The sequence below is a fragment of the Arachis ipaensis genome, chromosome B4, assembly GCF_059453495.1.
Source record: "Arachis ipaensis isolate K30076 ecotype BB chromosome B4, ASM5945349v1, whole genome shotgun sequence".
Lineage (NCBI taxonomy): Eukaryota > Viridiplantae > Streptophyta > Magnoliopsida > Fabales > Fabaceae > Arachis > Arachis ipaensis.
Window position 1 is genome coordinate 13,741,569 of NC_142439.1, and position 22,633 is coordinate 13,764,201.

The following is a 22,633-nucleotide window of genomic DNA, read 5'->3' on the forward strand; positions in this document are numbered from 1 at the left end:
ATTAATCTATTATAAGTTTCCTAATTTATATTTACTCTTTAAATTAAAGTAATATATATAGGCAGGACAGAAATCTCAATCGAAAAGGAAAACTATTATTAGAGGTACTTGTGCGAGAATAGAAATATCGTGAGTAGTTTCTACAATTATTTCTTCCTACAAAAACATTACAAAATACAAAATATCCTAGTCCTAATCTATTTTAGAGATAATACAAAAACATCCTGCCAACACATTAACTTTACAAATAACTTTATATTTCAGTTATATTTACATTTTGACACAAATTGATGAACAAGATGAATATGAATATACATGTACATGTCATTTCTGTACTCGGTTCTCCTTATACCATTTGATTATTTGTTTGTAATTTTTGCTATTCTACTCTGGCAATTGCATTTAGTCATTCTCTGCAAGTGTGGAATCTAACCATGTGGTTGAACTAAAATTACACGGCCTCCATTTAACTCAAATCAAATCCAGCTTCGGCATTTATAGCATACAATAATTTGGTTTCCATTTGCTCCTTACTGCATTGGGATGTGAAAAAAATAGTTAACAAAGCAACAAAAAGAGAATGATGTAATTCAACAGAAGAGTTATTAATAGAAAACGAAAACACTTTCTCAGGATTGCATTCAGACTGTATTTGATAAGTTTTTTCAGAAAGAAAATACAGACATGCCTAGGAAATGAAAATATAGCCAATATAGAAAGTTTTTTCCTCCATCTTTATCTCCATTGTCCCCAGTTTTTGGAAAGACAAAATTTGGCAAACTTTGTCTTCGAAAGAGATATATTGCCTGTTCCCTGTCAGTCTCTTCCAAACAGATTTGCCACCAGATTCCATTGTCTGTATTTTTGTTTTAAAATAGTTATCAAATGTAGTCTGGAACATACATTTTCAATTCAGGCCTTTTTGAGTTCCACCAGACAAACAGGGTTTAGAACCAAAATTTCACTATTCTAAACTGCAAAGATAAGGCAAAACAATAGGGCACAGTGATAAACCTTGTATAAGGCGGAAGCTTGAGCAGATTCATACAAGTAGCTGATGTGGGTAATCGATCTAGGGCTTCATCAATAGCATTACCACCAGCCCTGAAAGAACACAAGTTAATTTCTGCTGTAAGCCTTGTATGTACAAAAGTTACTTCGAAAAACACCACTTTTTAAGTGAATGAATATACAATTAAAAATTAAAGCATTCACCTTTGTATGCAAAACAAAGGTTCAAGATACCGGAAACCAAGCAATGGTCCGCGAGAGCAGCCTGTCACAAATCTGAAAAGATGATAACTTTGTTAACCATACTAAGATCTGATATACATAAGAGCCACTAAATTCTATAATGTGTATCTTACTTCAAAAACTTTTTCTTGTTTTCCGTGGAAAATCCTTTGAGAACTTCCCAGAACATCTCAATCACATAATGCTCCTAAAAGAAGAAAAATATGTAGAATTCGTGAGAGTCAATAAGAACAGAGGTTAAGAGGTAAAGTGCTAACAAAAATTGCAAGGCCAAAATTCAATCTAGGAACACTAATAAGCAAAAATGCCTGAGACAGATAAATTACGCTATGATAGCCTCCTGCATAATTTGTATGAAGTCGCAAATCATCAACATCCAAGCTGTCAAGTGAACCCGATATCAAAAGCTGTGGAAAACGATAATGTCAAACAACTTTTACTCAATAAAAAAAGTCACCATAAAAATTAAATTACGGATACAAGAAAATAAGTTCAGATTTACAAATCTACAGGACATTTGATAGACTCAAACCAAGATTATTATAAAATGCAAAACTAGCAACTAGAGATACTACTTATAAAGAATTGAATAGCGCAACAAAAGGAAGAGGAAGCATGCAAGGAACTAGTAAAAAAAATTTCAATTGAGGTAGAAACTGATTCAAGGCATGCAACATTACTAAAAGCAAATTGAACAGTTGTCAATCCTATACATCATCAGGTCCACCAGGCAACAGTAAATATTAATAAATACAAATCAACAAAACTGGCTTTTCAGGCTAAAAGTGGATCAGGTTATAAGAAAACCTGCAGTTCTTGCTCGTTAAACATATCAATCCAATCTTTCTGAATAAGTTGCTGAAATCCTCTCAGGAAATGAGAACTTTGTTGACGTATCTGAAACCATCATCATTCTTAAGTAAATCAAAACATAAATTGATTGTTACAAATACATCTATTTCAAATTAAACTTTACCTGAGAATTCAAGCGATGATTAGCTACAAGATGGATAAAAGTAATGACATTCTCATTAGTGACACGTTTGTTTTTCCCACCAGGTAGGAGCTCCTCTTCAGTTTGCTCTCCATATTCATTGTTTACTATAACAAAGTATAGTTCCAACTCCGAAATGTTACCCTCATAATGCTGTCAGTCACAAACAGATGAATCAGATCAAAGAGGACAATGCCATGCCACAGGAGCGGAGCTACGATAAAATTTGGGGAGGGGCCAAAGTTTACACATAACTTATGAGAAAAAAGTTGAAGTTTAGGGGGGGCAATGTATGAGTGGCTCCGCCCCTGCCATGCCATGCAAGCAATCTATGATCAGTTCTCCCAAACTATATGAGTTAAACTTCACCTCACCCCCAGGTACCCCATACCCAAGACAATATAGCAAGAAAGACCTTGTTGAACACCCCCACCCCCTGCCACAAAACACAAATAACCTTTGCTATTCTGGAGGTTATTATAATTTTTTTTAATTTAAAATGGTGAAAATTGACATAAATTTTTAGTGATAAGACTCAATTGTTGTTGGTCCTCTAATGACAATTTACGCCCTCATATTAGTACTAGAAGATCAAGCAAATCAGCCCTTAAAAAGTTGAACCTGAGTGTGCTAGTTGACATTTGAGGACAAATTTAATGTCAAATAAAGGGAGGACTACCATGTGCACAAATATTTTTGAAAAACCAAGTGTACAATTATACTTAAAAGAGCTGGAGCTTTCTCATAACAAGACAAATGAGAACTAATATTATATTACCTTTAGAAATATAAGATGACGATACAATTCTGGGTCCAAAGATGGCAAGTCATTCAAATAGTTGTGCCTGATGGGAGGGAAATAAAAGCTGTGAGCAAACAGGAAGTATCCATTTATTTTTTGATAAAAGAAGAAACACTAACAAAGAGAGAAGGATGTTACAGAAGGCATGGAGGACCAGAAATTCTCAATTCACAAAATACTAGGTTAGAACACCCCCCCCCCCACCCCCCCAAAAAACAAAAAAAAAAAAAGAAAAAAAAAACTACAACAAAGCTTTCAGTCTCTCTGCATATCCGAGTCTGAGGGAGACAGCCCTCTAAAGAGATCACGCAACTTGTACCAAGTAGAAGCAAGGCACCACTTATAGCACAATAATTTCTCATCATACATGTTAATCTACTAAACTTTTTATAGATGTTCACAGAACATTCATTTTAAGATATTCAATATATTTGCCACAATGGACATGGAAGCTACCACTACAACATCTAATAATTTGAGCATTCGACAACTTCAAGTTAAATGAAAAAACTATCATAAGCACACTAAGAGACACCAGAAGTCTTACTTTTGTTTCAATTTGCTCAAAAAGAAAGTAGCAAATGGTAAATCAACCAGAATCCCTTCAAACATTGCCTGCAAGTGCAACTTGTAAGTGTGAAGTTCCAATCAAACAATCAATCAAGAAAAATATGCATAAGTATCATTATCATTATTAGTGCCATGTCTGTGCCAATCCAACGTATCCTTATTTAGATGTTAGAAATAATATTTTTAACTGAAAACATGAAAAATTTACATTATGAGCTAAAAAGTTGCCAAAACATGAAACAGCTTATGAGGTTGGAGACTTCTGAAGTTAAAAATAAAAAAATTAACATAACTATTCAAATAAAACCATGTGTAGGAATCTTTTTCATATATAGTACATTATCACCACCATTATTACAACAACAACAACAATAATAATAATGGTAGGACGCTGATCAAGCAAATAAAAGTTAAAACTTAAAACCATGTGACCAAGATAACAGAATACCAAAATTAGAAGATTCAGTCACTATGCAAGGCCCCGCTTTATTAAAAAAGGACAAGAGGAAAGCGGAAACAAGAACACACCTTTGCAAGGAGTGTACCAAGAAAGTGGAAAAATTGAAGATGTTGTTCATGTATCATCCCTGATCCAGGATTGGGATAAAGCTGGTGATCTGCTGTTTCCTGTATAAATTGACCTTTTTCATCATAATGGAAAGCAATATATCACAAGGTAAGCTTATCCATTTCCATAAATCCATGGTGACATGATATGGATATTTGGTGGTTGTTTTAATATGGACATTTCAGATGTCACACTTACACACTCCCCCCAAACCATTTTAACCATATTTTTAGTCCCACATACACAATAGGTGCTACTTTAGTGCAAACTGCAAAGGCTTTGCTACAGTGTTCAAAGTAATATCAATTCCAAAACTAATTCTCCTTAAAGCTTAAGCTATCATGAATGGTTTTATAATATTATATCTTGACAACTATAAAAAATAAACAGTAGAACAGAAAATAAACAGTAGCACAGTGCTAAAATGACCTTAAATAATCCATACTGCACATCAAAGGCAGCACGTGTGATGTTCTCCATGAAATCTTTGAATATTCCACCTCCATCTATTCCAGCCTCTTCAACTCCAAATTCATTTACAAAACTCACACGAATCTGCACAAAGGATCATTTACTAATTACCATAAAGACCAGAACCAGGGAATGGCTAATAAACTCGAGGATAAGCCTCAGAAAAGGACATCACCAATCCCTGAAGATCATCTTCTGACAACTGGCTCATTTGATTATAAGCATCCTCCAAGATATGATCTCGTCTTATTCTGAATCTGTTTCTAGTAAATAAGGCCTGAGATCCATGTTGTTGCCGAACATCAGCTAGTTGAGACTGGTGAAAAAATAAACAGGGCATAATCAAACATACGAAAAATGCCAGACTCCAAAACTGTTCACTGCCATCCATTGTAATATGATACAAAATTGACCCATATATGAAGCAAATAAAAGTTCAGAACGATTCTTACAGTGAATATTTTAACCCTGCTTGTAAATGGTATCAACAAAGCAGCCTGTTTTAAAACTTCATTTGCTCGTGTCTTTTCCATCAAAGCCTGTGGAAAGAGGATTATACAACTACCAAAATAAGTTTTCGTTAATTTTATCTAAAAACAATAGTCTGCAGCAGAGATAATACCTGAGAGATGAAGGAGTCATTCACCCCATCAGCATGGAAGTCAGTGGGGGAAGTAAACTGTCGACGATTGTTCCAATCTTGCAGCTATCAGAAAGAATCAAAAGGAAAGTCAGAAAAGGATAAACAAAAGTAGCTTACATATGGTTATTGGTCACAAATACATATAGATGCCTATTCAGGGAACAGATACCAAAATCTTTTAATATATATAAAAATAAAATTAGAACTGGGAAAACCTCTAAATATCATTTTGTTTAATAGGAAAGCATATAGAAGGCTAAGAAGAGTGAAAAAACGACTAAAAAGAGGTCAAGATATCCTTTGAAATGGAATAGGAAAAATAAAACAAAAGCAAGAAAATAAGTGGCAAAATCCCTACTCCAAAGTAGAAAACATAAATTTACAAAAGATAATTCCCTCAAAATATTTATAACCAAGAACCACAGAAGCCATTAATATGTACGTATCCCTAAGTATATAACAAAGGAATAGAATAACAATGTTTGTTGCTACGGTTCTACCTGGGAGAGCAGCTCAGAGACCACAATGCTAACCCTCTGTTGAATGGCTTCAATAGATTGCCTTTTACTAACCGTGGTAACTGGAACAGATTTTACTGGAGTAGCAGATGATGTATGATTCACCCACAACAACTGCCACAGAACCTGTGGAAGCAGCAAAGTTAACTTAAATTCACTCCAACTTCAAATAAGGTCATATAGTATTATTGTATAGAGCAATTTTGATAAAACCTTGGCAGCAATGCAATATAGTGGCCAAGACTACTACTTTTCCATGATGCAACAACTCCAGTTCTCTGGACTTGGATATTCACATGGATATACAACCTTGCAAAGATTAAAGGCACCTTATTTCTATATTGCTTTAGAAGCATGGGTATTCCTAAATTGTTGTCATACCTGTACCAAATACTTATCTGGTACTAGTACTTATTGGGTTAATCCCAATATCACTTCAGTACAATTTAGTCTAAATTAAACAAATAGATTTTCTGGGTCTGTCACTGGGTTTGATCTTCTACTAAAAACAACACATTGCTATTTAACTACCTTCAAAACCTCTTCTGCCTTCTTTTTTAAATTTTTTCCCTATGCTTATGTTTTGATTTTTGCAATGTCTCTGCTTAAAATTTTATAATATATTTCGTCATATCCATATCCTAGTTTTGAAAATCATGTCACATACGTAACAGTACTAGTAAATGTATCCATGTAACTGCTCAAGGTTCAAAGAGAAAAGGTAAAAAGGAAAAGAGGGGGGGGGGTTCCATTCAGCAACACATCAATAAATTTCCTTTTCCCACGGACTATAGATGTCAACCTCAAAACTCTCAACAATTTTAATTAGAAAGGTAAATAATCCATAACAACCATTACCTGTTTTAACAGAATGATTAGGCTTCTAATGTCCTCCAGTGATAGTGGTTTCCCCTGCTCATAGAACTCCTCATTATCAACTATCATGAGCATGTGCCTGATGAACAAAAAATAGGATATATAAATGAATTACCTAAGGTTCAAACTAGAACATGTAATTAAAAAGGTCAAAAGACAGTGGCTCATAGACACAATAGTTGATGAATCCATATGACATCTTTTCTCTTTTTTGTTTTTTTGGGTTAAAATGAAGATTATTAAGAGAGTACAATGCTAGGATCTATTAAACAATCTATTAAACAAGTCAACAGTACAAAAGTTTCTTACTTGTAGACAGGACAGAATACAGCCAGAGGTAACAGCCAACCAGGTGCGTCACCAGAAAGGTAAGATAACCACTCAGACAAAGATAACCGTTGTTTATTCTCATGACACTGCTTCATAAATTTCCATAACATAGGAACAAGTTCGGTTCTGTAAGCAAGCACAGTCATAATCCTTTCAAGTGGCAATGTGTTGAAGATAACGTATAAAAATCCACAAATAGCACCAACAGCTGCAACCTCCCGATCATCTGGCCCATAATCTGAACCATTGACAGATGAAATATCTCTAAATAATATATTTGTCTGCAGATGTCAAGAGATCACAATTCTAGATCAAATTTTTCCAGAAAAACACTATCAAAATTCTGTGGATGACACTAGATACAAATGTCATTACAAAATAGCATACCAATTGTAGAAGGAAGCGAGTATCTATGGCATTGCAAATTTGTTGCTCCAATTTCCTGTCCAAAGCTACTTCCATGACTTCATCATCACCAGTGTCATCCTCACGAGTCACGGAATCTGAAATTAACAGTCACCAGTCACCATTAAGAGAGAGAGAGGGAAGGGGAGGACTGCATGAGTGAGAACCATCTCAGTTTTTATAAAAGTGATGATAAATTTAATAATTATGATGAAGCAAAGTAGTCAAGCCACATCATCTTGCTCAAGTCTAATTCAGAAACGATAGTTCAGTTATTTTTGTGTAGTAAGATTACTAGCCTCTAATAAATAATTTGCTTTTAAGTACTTATAGAACAATGGATATGCCATTTGACTTTTAAGCAATCTCTCAAGCGTCGGCATACACTTCAAAAGTCTTTGCAGGTAAAACAAGGCTGTATAGGCTTATAGCATACCGTATGCCAAGCAGTTCTTTTGAGCATTTGGCTGGAGTGCAGTTCCTAAAATTGTGTCTACACTGAAATTTGTTTTGGATAGAATTATGTTTTTTCCTGTCTAATGTTCTCCATCCATGGTTGTTACATATTTCAAGGGAGCTTCTCTTCTATGGAAGATATTAAACTGCCTGTTGCCTTTCTGAGACACTTAGGGTCACTGTTCTATTTTGTTTTATTCATTTTGGAGGACTGCTCATCCTCCCCATAAATGCATTTTCCTTCTTTCTACCTACTAACATATTTTTTAATTCAAAATAGTATATAAAAAGAATCTTCAGTCAAACAAAAATGAAAAATTCAACAGTGTGGTAAGAAAGCATACTTTCTTTCTTATTCAACAGTTTCAGCGATGGGTGTGACTCAAGCAAAAATGTAGCAATAGCTGCAAGGTCCATGGCCTGAATAGAAAAAAAAAAAAAAAAAAAAAAATCAATATTAAGATAAGATGAGGCTTTAAGCGAATATTTATCAAAATAGAAAGAAGGAAAAAACCACATTAAAGCAAATAATTCCTTTAAATAAAGGTACAGCAAATACCAAAGCTCGCTAACTGCATCAAATGTATTACATCAAGGAAAAAAAATTAAAAAAAAGGGTTGAGCCAGATAAAAGCACACATGAGATATATGAAGCAATTTAAACTTAGAATGATAATAAAAGATGGTAAACTGCAATGACTAATCTCATTACCATATCAAACGAACAGTCAGGTTGTGACAAAGCAATTCCCGCGGTTTCTAATATATTTCCAAGCAGACAGGCATAGGTAGGAATTTCATCAGATATGTCCTTAGGTAGAAAATTGATTAGATCTGGAACAAGAGTTGCCATCTGATGAACATAATGTTGATTCAGGCCTTGTGTTGCATAAACCTGAGAAGCAAACATAACCCAGTTTCTCACAAGATTTGCCAGAGTTAATAGAAACCAAATAGTTCTGGCACATCAACAAACTCTAGCACGCAGGCAGGACATATAAAAAAGGAAGAGCAACCATTGGGAGCCTAAGCAATAAAAGGTACAGGAATAATAATTCACTTTTAATAAGTTTGAGATCTCCCCACCTCCTCCCAGGGTTTTCACATTGTTAGTTGCATATCAATTGATTATGAATGGTATCAACAAGATAGAATACAAGCTAAGGTTGCAGTATAATATTTCCTACTGATGACCTAAAGGAGCTTAAAATTCACTAAAAAATTGTTTGAGGCTGGACCTTAGTACTTTCTTAGAGTGGTTCCCAGTGAATTCCCCAAACCAAGGTTTCAATATTAATTTTCTAGATCTTGTAAACTATATAACATCTTATCTTATATTTGTTTCTCTCTTGATATGTTCAAAACATATGTAGATTCCTGATGATTAGCACCTCTCACCTTCCACTTATCACCCAAATAAAGAAAAAAGAACCATAAAATAGAATTAGTACAAAACATACCTGTCTTAAGTCTGGAAAAGCATTCCACAGGAACGGAATTGTAAGGATTTGCGAAGAGAAGTCATATCTTGGATCAAAATATGAACAGATACATGGCTTCTGACCAATATGACACATTACAACAGTAAGCACACGTTCCAATGATGATCCCTTTGCGGGGTAAATACGATTATCTACATCATCCTGGAGCAGATCATTAAGCTTAGGACTTTAAGCATTTATTTGCAAAATGGTATAAGAGGTCAAATTATATTGGTTATTTTAAACTGTCAATATAAAAAAGTAAATTCATAATATATTTAAATGAAAGTTTCTTGAAACCCATTAAGGAACTTCAATAATAAATGTGAAAGGATTTATATGTTACCTTTGCTGTGAGAATAATCTCTCTAAGTAGACCAAATGCATTGTTTTGAAACATATGTCCTACTATCTTACAGCTCCATGGAAGTTTGATATCTATCAATAACACTAAAACTTCCAATAAAGGAATAGCTGTTACACTAGATTCCTCAGGAACCAATAAAAATTGATCCTTCAACTGATTTCTGTCCAGTGAAAAAAAAAATTAAGCAAGATAGCACAAGAAACCCAAAAACACGGTACATAGAAAAGATTATCTACCAAACCAAAAAGAGATTTTTAAAGTAATGCTTCAAACGAAATAGTATAGCAACAACAAAAACCAAGCTGAATATCCTTCAAAAGGTTCCATAACAAGTACGGTTTCCAGGTTATGTCATAAGATACATACAAATCACCTAATATTGAAGCACAAGAGAGTGGAAGTAATGTTGCCCCCTTCTGACCATCATATGCATGTTATATTTGGAACTCCCATAGAAAGTAATGAAGTTAAATTAAGCCAATGAATCCTACCTATTCTGATGTAAGGCTCGAATACAAGTATATACCAACTGCTTCACCCGATAGTTGACCAGAGGACAAGTGGATGAGTAATCTAAACCAGAAAAAAGCCTCACAACGTCCCCTGTTGCATATATTTCATTAGTTTCAACCCCAACAGTACATATTACAGAAACAGCAAGGATGAAGGCAAATATTTATGAAATTTCAATTTGCTTCACTTCTAACAAGCACTAGAGATATATAATTGAGAAAAATAGTTACATATTTCAATTTTCAGTACCATGTAGAAGAAAACTAATCACATTTAAATCTGTTAGTCGATTTTCTTTTTCTATTATTTTCTAAGATATCAACACCTTTGTGTCTCTATGTCATCCAAAAATATAATGAGACATCCAAATTCATCCTTGGCCGAACAATCAACATAAGGCGCAACACAGAAAAATTCAAAGGAAAAAGAATAAAGCTTCAACCAATTTCTTAATTGAACTATCCTCACAAAACCATCTGAAATATGTTCACGTTTTTCCATATAAAACCCACTCTGAAGACATCCCCATCAAAGACAAGCGATTGAGCTGGTAGGCAGATTAGTTGCACACACTGATGAAGCTTGGAAAAATTAAATGCCAAGGGAAAGAGGTAATTAAGTCATGAGAGGATGTATGGAGAAACAATAAAAGATAATACCCCAAACCAATTCTATCCACTTTTGTAAATCAACTAAAAATTAACATATTCGAGAATGGAAAGTCTTAGGTAACCCTTACCGAAAAGAAAAATCACCTAAAGTGGTTTGATCAAATATGACCAACAGAGGGTCCAATGAGAAAATGGGATCAGTGGGAAATATTCCTATTAAGGGTCAACGATAAGGAGATATCATTAGAGAAGATTATGTTCCAAATTTTAAACATGTTCTGAATTCTTTACAAAATTTATTTTTGGATAGTAAAAGATGGTGTCAATTTATCAATGTTAGTTGGCTCCACCAGTAGATAAGGTTGTTTTTGTTGTTTGCTTAATATAAATATTTTTTGAAGGGTAGATAGGTTAACTGTGAAGGAAATAAAAATTTGCAAAATCTAGCTGAAAATTCTATAACCAATAGCAGTAGAAAATAAACTGCATAAACCATGCCTAAAGGATTGCTGATTGACAATTACCACTCTGTTGAACAAACTGTTGAAGCAGTCGACAAATATTCACAAGAGCTAAAACATCATCATTATTTTCTGCATTAAAGAAAAAGAGGAACTGCCGGAGGAAATCAGAATCTGGACCAAAAGCACTCCTGAATGCACACAAAATGGTATTAATTTGAGCTGTCATGGTGCAATGCTCAGTGAAAAACATGCTAAAGAATATCAATAATTTTTAAAGAAACGGTTACTGAAAGATCGTTAGTAGGTCTCATGTAACAACTAGTTATTATAGCCATGTGTTGCATGCTGTTCTAATCTAATATTTATGGAATTGATAAATGAATAGTATGTTTAACTTGTTTCACCTTAAGATATTTTTGTAATAAAAGATGTTTAGAAGAAAAATTTTGGTCAAATTTTTTAATGCAAAACAAATCAATCTAAATATAGTCAATAAGCATGATCTCGCTGTCATGTGATTGGCTACATTAGATGATCAGACAATGCCTCAAAAATCTATTGTAAATCATGTCAACGATCAAACCATTAAAATTTAAATCTCTTCTGATAGTATCACCTATAATTATTCTAGATCTCCCTTTCCAATCATTGGATTACTTTCCATCTAATCTACTTTCATTATTCCCACAATTTTCTCCCTAATGCATTTATTCTTTATCACATCTGGTCTATTATGTCCAATAAGCTAATGCAAGTTGCAACATCCTCATCTTGGCAACATGAATCTTACTTCCTTATTAGCATTTTTGCTTCTAACACTAAATATCCCATGCAAAATTTCCAATCATATAACTAGACAGTAAACTTTTCCTTTAAGCATGGAGAATACATGTATTTTTATCATAGATAACACCTTAAACACTAACCCATTTCAATTATTAAATACATCTTCCTCTATTTCCACATCATTATGGATGATGAATCTAAGATACTCATGTGACATATGGTATTGTTGCCATTTTTACCTCAAAGTTTGGATGAATTCTTGCTAAGCCTACAATTGATATATTTCACCTTACATCTAGTTAAATGCCCTTAAAACTTGTCTCTACAGCTTTGCCTTCCCATTTATTTCCTCTCTCTTCTCTCCTATTAACCCTATTATCATAATCATATGCATGAACCATGATACAAAATATTGATATCTCTAATAAACATATCAGAGACCAGGGATAAAAAAAAGGTGAGAATCAGATCTGACTTTGGTGCAACCCAATTATAGGTGCGGGGAAGAACTTCTATTTCCTTGTCTTCTTACACTAGTGCTGACCCACTAGTCATGAACCTATGAGTAATCCAAATTCCTTTCTTTTCTTAAAGCCTTCTACAAAACCTCATTTGGTGCCCTATTTTACAACGTTTACAAATCAATAAAACCATATATAAATATGTTGATCTACAACACATAGTCCACCAATCTTCGTAGTAACTACATTGATTCCATTCCAGACCACCCAGACAATCAAGCATAAAACCAAACTTTGTTTTCTATAATGTGAATCTCTTGCCTTAGGGGCTGTTTGTGAGTTTGGAGTTTGGAGTTTGGAAAGTGAGGGAGGGAGAAGGCTTGTTTGTAGTATAAAATTTACATTATAAGCCTTTAGTTCTCCTCCCTTTCCCTCCAACACCCAATTCACTTAAGAATCCGTTAATCCCTATGGCTGATAAGGTAGATCCCTATTTTATTTTTATTTTCCTTTTTTTTTTTTAGAAAAAAAAAAGAATATCACTAAGATGGACAGAAAAATAATAGAGAGATTGAAGGAGGATAAGAGATTCTCTATACAATAGCAAAAAAATAGCCACAAGGTATTTGAATTTAACATAACTAGTTGTCTTGATGGAATCATTAATTATTCCTAGACTTCATATAATCTTGCAAAGAATGAAATTTTAAAAAATGAAACAATGAAATTTCAAAAAGAAAATGAATGAAAAATTGAATAAGAAAAATAAAGTAATAGATTAAAATTTTAAAAATGAAGATTTTGGGACAATACACAGCTTTCTCAGAAGAACTAAAAAAGTGAAAAGACCAAAAAGTAAAAACAAAAAAGAGATAAGAAAATAAAGGAATCAAAATAAAATTTAGGAAAATTGCCTTGTGACAGTTTCAGTGGAAGAACTTTAAAAATATCATAGATGCAATATCTAATTTTACCTGTCTAAATTCTGGCAGTACTTCCCATAGATTTTATGGCATTTCTCTCGCAGCTTAGACTGTTCATTCCGGACAACTTTTCTCCCTCTGTAGCATTTCTGTAGCAAGAATTGCTCAATAATTTGCAAGAAACTTATGAAATGTAGATTACCACTCATAATTATTATGATAAAAGAGTATCATTAAGACCAAGAGATGAATAATACAAGGACTATCTATGTGGCATAGGTTTCCAATATCTCAATATGCCTAAAAGGGAAAGACCTCTAAAAATGTATGAGGTTTACACCAACAGATGCTAAATGTCTAATCCTATCCCATAAAACTTGTTTGTGTGACAATCTATCTGTGCAGGAATAGCGCTCCAACCAAATTATCCAAATGGTGAAGATTACCCCTCACCATCAGTTTGCCTTCCCATTGATAGGTATGCATTTTATTGAATTACTACAAGCATGAAACTAAAACCTAGCTGGCTAAACTCAAAACTCTAAACCCCTAAACCTAGTTGGAGGTTGGTAAGAATAGGCCCTCTTAAAGGTCAAGATGTTAGGTCAAGATTCATGAATGATTATGACCTCAACATAAAATGCCAAAGCTAAAGCCACTATCCAGTGGAATCGATCCTCTGAATTGGAAAATCTACTAGACCATGTCAAGTATGAATTTATACCACTGATTGAACAATCTTGGTGACGCATGTTAGAACTCACCTTATCATTTAGTGAAGAAGTTTCGCACTTGACTGGAAAATCTACTTGACCATGTCAAGTGTGAATATTGATTTAACACTCCTATTGGACCCCTACCCACCTTCTCAATTAGTGATGATAATCCACACTTGACATTCTTCTATCACAAAACAACACCAAAACTCTCTTCCATTTCATCAATCTGGCTTGAATCTCAATTACATCTCTCTTTTCCCCCAACAATGTATGTAATGAATCCAAGATAATCAAGTTGTGCAACTTCTATGTGGTGTAATGACCAATTTCCAAGTTAAAATTTGCTTGCTTCTTGCTGAACTGATGTTCCATGCACTCCTCCTAGCTTCTACTTAAATAAAAGTAATGTGCTCCACAGCTATTCTCCATGAACCACAGCCTAAGCCTCTAACTTGCCATCTATTTCCTCTCTCAACTCTCTAAGACTATATCCTTTGCAAATAAAACACATTATTAGGTAAGTGCACCAATGACTTTGGACTCATTTCATTTTCAAAGACCCTAGACGATATTGAATTTTTCTTTTATTTGTTTTTTTTTTTTTTTCCTTTTTATGCTACTAGATTGGCTTTTTCTAGACTCAATTCACTTGGAGAATGCATAATACAAATAAAATTCCGGAGGAGTTTTACACTACATAATCCAATGATCCTTTTGTAAACCAAATAGGAATATGCCAAGTCTACTAATATTTAATGCTTCCTTTAGTAACATTAGCACAGATTAATAAATTATATCACTTATCACTCCTTAACCCAAAACAACAGCAACTTCACAATTCCAAAGTCATAAAAATTAAAAAACCAGTAACAGATACAAATCCGCTAAATAAAAGAAAATAAAATAAAGGAAGAAAAGCACATTCACTTGCTTATCAATTATCTATCATTTAACATCACAAACATCCTAACAGATTGAGTAATTTAAAAATCAAATAAAATAAAATTGCACCACGAACCTGAATCTTAATCGCAGCAGAATTCTGCTGGCGCAACCACATGCGGCGATTTCGCTCCAACCTTGTCTGCTCCAGAAGATTCTTCCGGTCCCTTTCCTTCGAGCTGCGACCACCTAAATCAATGCGCTTACGCGTCGAAGGATCACCGCTGAAGAACATGATTATTACTTCACCTGAATCTTCTCCTTTATTCCTTTCGTTCAATTTGTTCACTGCACGAGTTTTGGGGCCAAAAATCCGCGCCCTACACTGGAAGCGAATCTGCAATTGAGGCGCAGTTGAAAATCTCGCGAATGTGAATGAGTTTTGCGACGAGAAAATGAGAAACGAAACGAAACGAGTGATGAGTTGTTTGTTTGAAACGCGAGAAAGAGGAAGCAGGTGAGGTGAGGTAGGTAGGAATATATTAAGAGCGAGAGCTCCGAAAGGAGGAGGCACTGTTCTGAATTCTGATTAGGAAAATAAAATAAAAAATGTGAATTACGTGCATTGCATGGTGAAAGAAAAAAATACGAAAATGAAAAAAATTAATAAAATTGGAATTTTTGTTTTGCAGAAACGGTTTCTGAGGTGACGTAGGAAACGAACTGAGTGTGCAGTTGAAGGAGACGTCAAAAAGGAACTCATTCCATTTCTTATTTGTACCACCTGTAATAAAAAGTAACTTCACATTAATTTTTGTGTCATAAACAGTAAATAAGAATTCAAAATATTTTTCTTTTCTCTATTAGAAGGAACTAATTTTAGTTTATGTTGTAGTTTCACTTAATTAATTAATTAATTAAAATATTTAAAATTAATATAATTAACTTTTTTCAATAATATAATTTAAATTTATAAATTTAAAAATAATTTACTATTAAAAAATATTAATATTAAATAAATTCATATATAACAATAATACATAATATATAATTCGGAATTACACTAATTTATAAAATTAATTAATAAAAAAAAACATAATTAAGCTCTATAATTGACGACAAACATTGTAAAATTGTCATTTGTTTTTAATCAAGTCCTCTTTCAATTGTGAAATTGGCTAATTTTGCAACGACTAGTTTCGCAACGGCTAATTTTAATAATGTGGTTAGTATTTTAAATTTTAAAAATAAAAATTATTTAATAAATTAATTATGATTTAATTATTTAATTATATAAGTGTTAGCATTTTAATTATTTAATCTAATTAATTATTATAATTATTAACAAATTAATTATGATTTAATTATTTAAATAATTAATATAAATTATTAATTACATAAAAAATAATTATTTACTATAATTATTTATTATAATAATAATTAATTTAATTATTATTTAATCATTTAATATAATTATTTAATTATTTTAATTTTATATAATTATTTATTTTTAATAATAACTTGCCAAGTGGCAAGTTATTATTGGTTACGATGAGTCCCTCTAAACAGGGACTCTCTTCTTGAACAATGTGCTAGGACTCATTCATGATATGCTTCAACGGTAGGTTCCTCAAAGTGTCAGAAAAAAGTGGAATGGGAACCAGCCGTTGGAACCACTCCTTTATATCATCAGCGTTCAAATCACTCCTTATGTTTTGACTAGCTTGATCGTAGCATCCAGCAAATTGTGCAACAGCCTTGTTAATCTTATACCATCGTTTCTTACATGCAACTACCCCCCTTGTCATGTCGGAGCAAAATTCTACACAATAGCTATGAATTCGACTCTAAAATGTTTTCCCCTTTTGATCAGTACCAACTACAGCGCCAGTTGAAACATTTAACCATGCACTGATCAGCATCTCATCCTCTTTCCAATGTCAGTGTTGAATACTATCTTGCCTCCGATCTTCAATATTATCATCATTGAGGTCGATAGCATCTAATCCACGAGGGTTGGCAAAATCTGAATATTGCGAATTTGGACTAGATTGTATAGGAGTCTGAGAGAATGGGTTAGAAGAGCCACCAACACCAGATGAGTTATGTCTTGATGCACTGAATTGAGTTGGAAATAGCAAGAAAGTTGGAGTAACATTTCCGATAGAGGGGTTAAATATGGATAAAAATGGAAAATGGGGTATTTGTGAATTTTGATTTTGCGGTTGGAATATAGGAAATTGATTATTATAAGGAGCTTGAAAATTGAAATTAGAAAGATTTTGTGGATTTGGATTTTGAAATGTATTTGGTAGTGTGAAGTTTTGATTTGGAACTTGAGAGTTTGAGGTTTGAGATTGTTGGGTATTTGGTATTTGAGAAAAGTTTTGTAAGTAATTGAAGAAAGAGTTGAGTTGGTTTGGATCCATTTTTTCGAACAAAAAATAATAGTAGCAGAACTTTGATTTCGTAAACTTGAAAGTGATGAAGAAGAGTAGTAGAGAGTGTGAGAATAGAAGTGTATCTAAATGGTATATATAGAGTAACAAAATATTAATTTATTAATAATAACGATAATATAGTAACGGCTAGTTTCTAACGGCTAATTTTACGACAGCTAGTTTTGCAACGGCTAATTTAATATAATAATATAAATATAAATAATATTTAATATTAATTATGATATAAATAATTAATATAAATTATTAATTAAATAAAAATTTAATTATTTAATCTAATTAATTATTATAATTATTAATAAATTAATTATAATTTAATTACTTAATTAATTATTAGTTAAATAATTAATATAAATTATTAATTATATAAAAATAACAATATTTAATATAATTAATCATTATAATTATTATTGAATTAATTATTATTTAATTAATTAACATTTTATACAATTATTTATTTAATTAATATTAATTATTATTTATTTGACAAGTGTGGATTGGCTAATGGGAGTCCCATTTAAAGGGACTCCCTCGTCTTGAAATGAGTGAAGGAACTCACTTGAGTTTCACTCCAACGCTCAAATTCTCTTTTCTCTCTGACAAAATAGTAACCGGACTCCAAAATTTAGCCCGTTAAAGATGCTCTTACACTGTTACACATACCTCGTTCAAGAAAAATTCTTATAAATTCCGAGAGAATTAGTGATTATTCTCATTTTTTAATTTAACTTTAAAAATTAATAATAAAATAATATTCGAATATTAAATTCTAAATTTTAAATCTTGAATTTTAAATTATAAAATTCTAAATTTAAAATCTTAAAATAAAAACAAACATTTAATTGACAAAATAATGAATTAATGACATAATGTAAAACAGTAAAAGTTATTCATTTATTTTCAAAATGCAGAAGAAATTTTTCTCATTTAAAAATAAAAAATATTGGAAAGAACTATTTTTCACAAAGAGTAATTATTATTTATTTATTTTAATTTTTAATTTTTAATTTTAATTTATTTACTATTTTATTGTTAATTTTGTCATTTAATTATTAGTTAAAGTTGATTATTTAATAAAATTATATTTGTAATTGTTCTGGGAGTTCTCTGAAACGGTGATTTGGACCTCAACGTGAGGTCCAGACTCCTTCTTGAGGTCGCGTCCTTTTGTGCTGGTGCCAAAGTGCCGCTGTTCGAGTTCCTGATGAGAAAGTGGGAGTGGTACTTGTAAGACCCAGAATTTTTAGAAAAATTTTATTATGAGCTAATTTTAATTTATTTATTCATTAAAGACTTTAATCTCAAAAATTATTTTATTATAAATAATTAAAGCAAATTTTGATAAATTGAATTTAAAATAAATTAAGATTTTATCTGATTTTTTACAATTATTGAGTGTTTTCTATATTTAAATTATAAAATTTAGTAGTCGTAAAAGATTAAAAATTTTATATGATTTAATTTAAATAATTGAGAATTTAAAATTTAATGCTTTACTTTTATAAACAAAGAAAATAAATTATATTATCTGTAATTTTAAATTAGAATACTTGTTTAAAAGTCAATTAGCAAATTAATAATTAAAAAATATTCTTAAAAGTAAATTTAAGAAATTAAACTAGATTTTAAATTTATACATTATATCCTAATTTTATTAAAATGATCATAATCTATTAACCCTAATTTTACCCTAACTCTACCCACACTCACTCATCGCCACTCACACTAACCCCAAACCCTCCACCGCCACACCCCTTTCCCAAAATGCAACACAGCTTAAAAAAAAAAAAGGAAGAAAGAAAAGTGTAACACCCTAATATTCAAATCCTTATGCTCGAGTCATAAGTCAATGATAATAAGGTGGTACGACTCTCAAGGTGAATTTTTATTACATAATTATAAGTGAAATTGAAAGGAGTATTAATCGAGAAGCCTGAAAGGAGTAAAAATAAAATCGCGAAGTTGTATCACTCACGCATCGACGACTAAAAGATAAAGCGTGAAGTCGAAAACGATATACAGATAAAGGCATTAAGGGGAATAAGAGAAGGACAGTATATGTATAATATAAGTAAATAGCCACTAGTCGTGACCCGCGAAGTTTAGGCCGGTTAGGGTACAGTATTAAAGTAGTTGGCAACAATATCTCCTAATCTCTCCCGAAATTAACATAAGAGCCGCTATAGGTAAGTTCAAAAGAGTTCAATACATAATATGAGCTTTTCCAAATAAAGGTGGAGAGATTCTAAGCAAAATATAAAGTAGAGAATATAAAGGTCTTCGCCATCTCTCAGATGAACCACAGCTCACTTCTGAGCACCTGGACCTGTATCTGAAAAACAAGAGATATATACGGAATGAGAACCCCCGACCCATGGGTTCCTAGTACGGTAAAAGTGCCAAATAAATACAACGTATTGTAATAAAAACTCACTAAGCATCCTAAACTTCTTTTCACCAAATATTCATCCTATGTTCTCGCTAATCCATAAATAGGCAACTGTCATAAGGGAATGTTAAATCTAATTCATCTCCCTCATGTTTTTCAACTTTCTAACTCTCTAACGAATTAGAATCAGAATCATAATCAAACCATCACAGTTATTCTGTCTCAACAATTCTATATCAATACGTCATATCCTCACCTGGAGCAAGTGAAATCACTTCACTGCGTCTACCCAGGAGCTCAATTTATCTCATTATCTACCTGGAGCAAGTGAAATCACTTCACTACGTCTACCCAGGGTGCTCAATTTATCTCATTCAGTAATTATCATTTTAAATTAATCATATCATTATTCCATCTTAACAAGAACAGCCCTCAGCATCAACCGACACCAGCATGAGGGACCTCTCAGTTGTACAAACACAATCAATACAGACAAGTAATACACAATTAAGGTACAAGTAGAACAGATAGCATGCGCATATAGTCAGGTAACATAGCATATATGATATAGCAATCCAAACAAATAGGCAAACCCAAACAATTCAAACATATGCAAATGATGTATGTCTGTCCTATGACTGATGATATCATCTATCAGTTATATAGCCAACCCAACACGTCCTGGTAGCTAACCATGGACAAAAAACCCATCGCGGAGCAAGTAGGTTTGAGCTACAACCCCCTTGCTACTACCCGCTCAACCCAGAGCCAGTGGAATAACCACTAATGCGACTACTACCCAGGCGGGTGTTTAAAAGCTCAACCTGGAGCGAGTGGAATCACCACTACTGCCGTTACTACCCATGCGTCAGAATCTCTGACCTGGAGCAAGTAAGACGAACCACGACCCTTGCTACTGCCCAGGATCTCAAAACATACATTCATTCAGTTCAGAATCAATCATCATTGTTATCAAATCTTAAACATTAACCTGGAGCAAGCGGGACGAACCACCACCCTTGCTACTACCCAGGTATCACAAATACACATTTATTCATAATCACCCTTCATTATTATCAATTCTCAGACAATTACCCGGAGTAAGCGGGACGAACCACCCTTGCTACTACCCAGGTATCACAAATACATTCATTCAAAACTCCATAATTAAACTCATTTATCATAATCCTCATTCCCCAGCTCATACCCGGAGCAAGTGGACAACGCCACTGCCTACTACCCGGGGTCACACGTCACATTCAACATTTTTCATCATTATTCATTTACCACATTCATTAATCATATATGCATATGCGGCATACTCGCCACATGTTCAAGCTTCCTCAATCAATCATAATCATTTAATCATTAATCATATACATGTACAAACTCAACCATATTTCAATGCTTGTCACAGCCATCCGACTCATAACATACACAGCACTCTCACCATCATCCTCAGCAACTCATACAATCATCATTACTCATCATTCATTATTGATTCTTACTTTACTTCATCCACATGTTACCACATGTCCTAGCTTCTTTTCATTACTAGGCATGCTATAAAGATTTAAGACTTAGAGGATGAAAATGGAGGCTAGAAGTCTGAAATTCGGCTTTAAAACTCAAAAATTAATTTCTACCAAAACCAAGGTCACGTGTGTGCATCGCCCACGCGCACGCGTGGAAGGCTAAAAAAGTAGAGTGACGCGTGAAAGTCGCCCATGCGCACGTGTGGGAGTAAGAAAAGTAGAGTGATGCGTGCGCGTCAGCCACGCGTACGTGTGGGTGCGTTATGTACTTATCGCACAAACCCAGCACAGTACTCACTCAACTCTCTGGATTTTCTACGAGGCATTCGCATCAGTGTAGCGACGCGTACGCCTCGGCCAGGCACACGCGTGGGTCAGTAAAAATCGAGATTGACGTGTGCGCGTCGGCCACGCATGCGCGTGGAAGCACGATATTCCAAAATTTTTACTAAGTTAAAAAGCTGCAAAATTATATTTTCAAACCCCAAACTTCCAACACACATAACTTCTTCTACAAAATTCTTTTTTCATTCATTTCTGAACCGTTGGAAAGATCTTTGAATAAACTTTCATAAAAATCTAATTTTGAAGAATTTCAAACTCCATGGACTGAGTTACAAGCCGCCAAAATTGGTCAAAAATCAGTTTCTACCCAAAAATAGAAATCACCAATTTTTCCAATGTTCACAAGCCAAATTCATTTTCACTCATCCAAATGATCACAACCTAACCACCTTCACATAATTACACTCAACCAAAAACCAAACCTACCTCATCTACACAATTTCACCCAAAACTATCAAATTCCACACCTCAATTCCTCAAACCTTATTATTCAACAATCAAACCAATTATTCGCACATTCAACATCTAAAATACATCCAATCTCTTATATCATCACACAATACACACATCAACTTACCTTCCTTACCTCTTTCCGGCCTCCGGCCCAAGATTCACGGCCTCTGGCCCAAATTCAAAATTTAAATGCATATTCCACAAACCAATACTCATTATCCAATTCATCATATCCTCAACACACCAAACATGCAAATTCACACCATTCTCAACCCAATCATTAATTTACATTACATATCAACTATGCATATTAGCACCAATCAATCACATAATCCAAACTTAATCCTAGGGACATCTA

At 33.2% G+C, this 22,633-nt stretch overlaps 1 protein-coding gene across 2 annotated transcripts; it reads right to left on the reverse strand.

Moving 5' to 3' along the window:
• Positions 1 to 108: 108 nt before the first annotated feature.
• LOC107638882 (E3 ubiquitin-protein ligase UPL6) lies at positions 109 to 15,852 on the reverse strand. 2 transcript variants are annotated; one of them, XR_015880934.1, is made up of 26 exons: positions 15,231 to 15,665; positions 13,545 to 13,642; positions 11,384 to 11,511; positions 10,227 to 10,338; positions 9,715 to 9,895; positions 9,348 to 9,530; positions 8,600 to 8,782; positions 8,232 to 8,307; positions 7,414 to 7,529; positions 7,006 to 7,307; positions 6,679 to 6,775; positions 5,803 to 5,946; positions 5,282 to 5,365; positions 5,112 to 5,198; positions 4,835 to 4,975; positions 4,618 to 4,743; positions 4,149 to 4,247; positions 3,598 to 3,665; positions 3,027 to 3,093; positions 2,231 to 2,556; positions 2,062 to 2,151; positions 1,581 to 1,661; positions 1,368 to 1,441; positions 1,216 to 1,287; positions 1,015 to 1,104; positions 109 to 533 (listed from the first exon to the last, which is right to left on the reverse strand). XR_015880934.1 is itself a non-coding variant. In XM_016342282.3 (26 exons), the coding sequence occupies exons 1-26, from the start codon at positions 15,387 to 15,389 to the stop codon at positions 467 to 469; spliced, it is 3,096 nt and encodes a 1,031-aa protein (XP_016197768.1). In that variant the 5' UTR covers positions 15,390 to 15,852; the 3' UTR covers positions 109 to 466. The 2 variants fall into 2 exon arrangements, 1 of the variants encoding a protein (XP_016197768.1); XM_016342282.3 differs by having other exon boundaries at positions 2,231 to 2,401; positions 15,231 to 15,852.
• Between the last annotated feature and the right edge of the window lie 6,781 nt (positions 15,853 to 22,633).

Coding starts and splice junctions, on each gene's coding strand:
- LOC107638882 (XM_016342282.3), bottom strand. CDS start 15,389: ATGTTCTTCAGCGGTGATCCTTCGACGCGTAAGCGCATTGATTTAGGT. Junction 10,339..11,383: donor ACAGTTTGTTCAACAGAGTG/GTAATTGTCAAT, acceptor TATATGCAACAG/GGGACGTTGTGAGGCTTTTT. Junction 9,896..10,226: donor CGAGCCTTACATCAGAATAG/GTAGGATTCATT, acceptor TTCACTGGACAG/AAATCAGTTGAAGGATCAAT.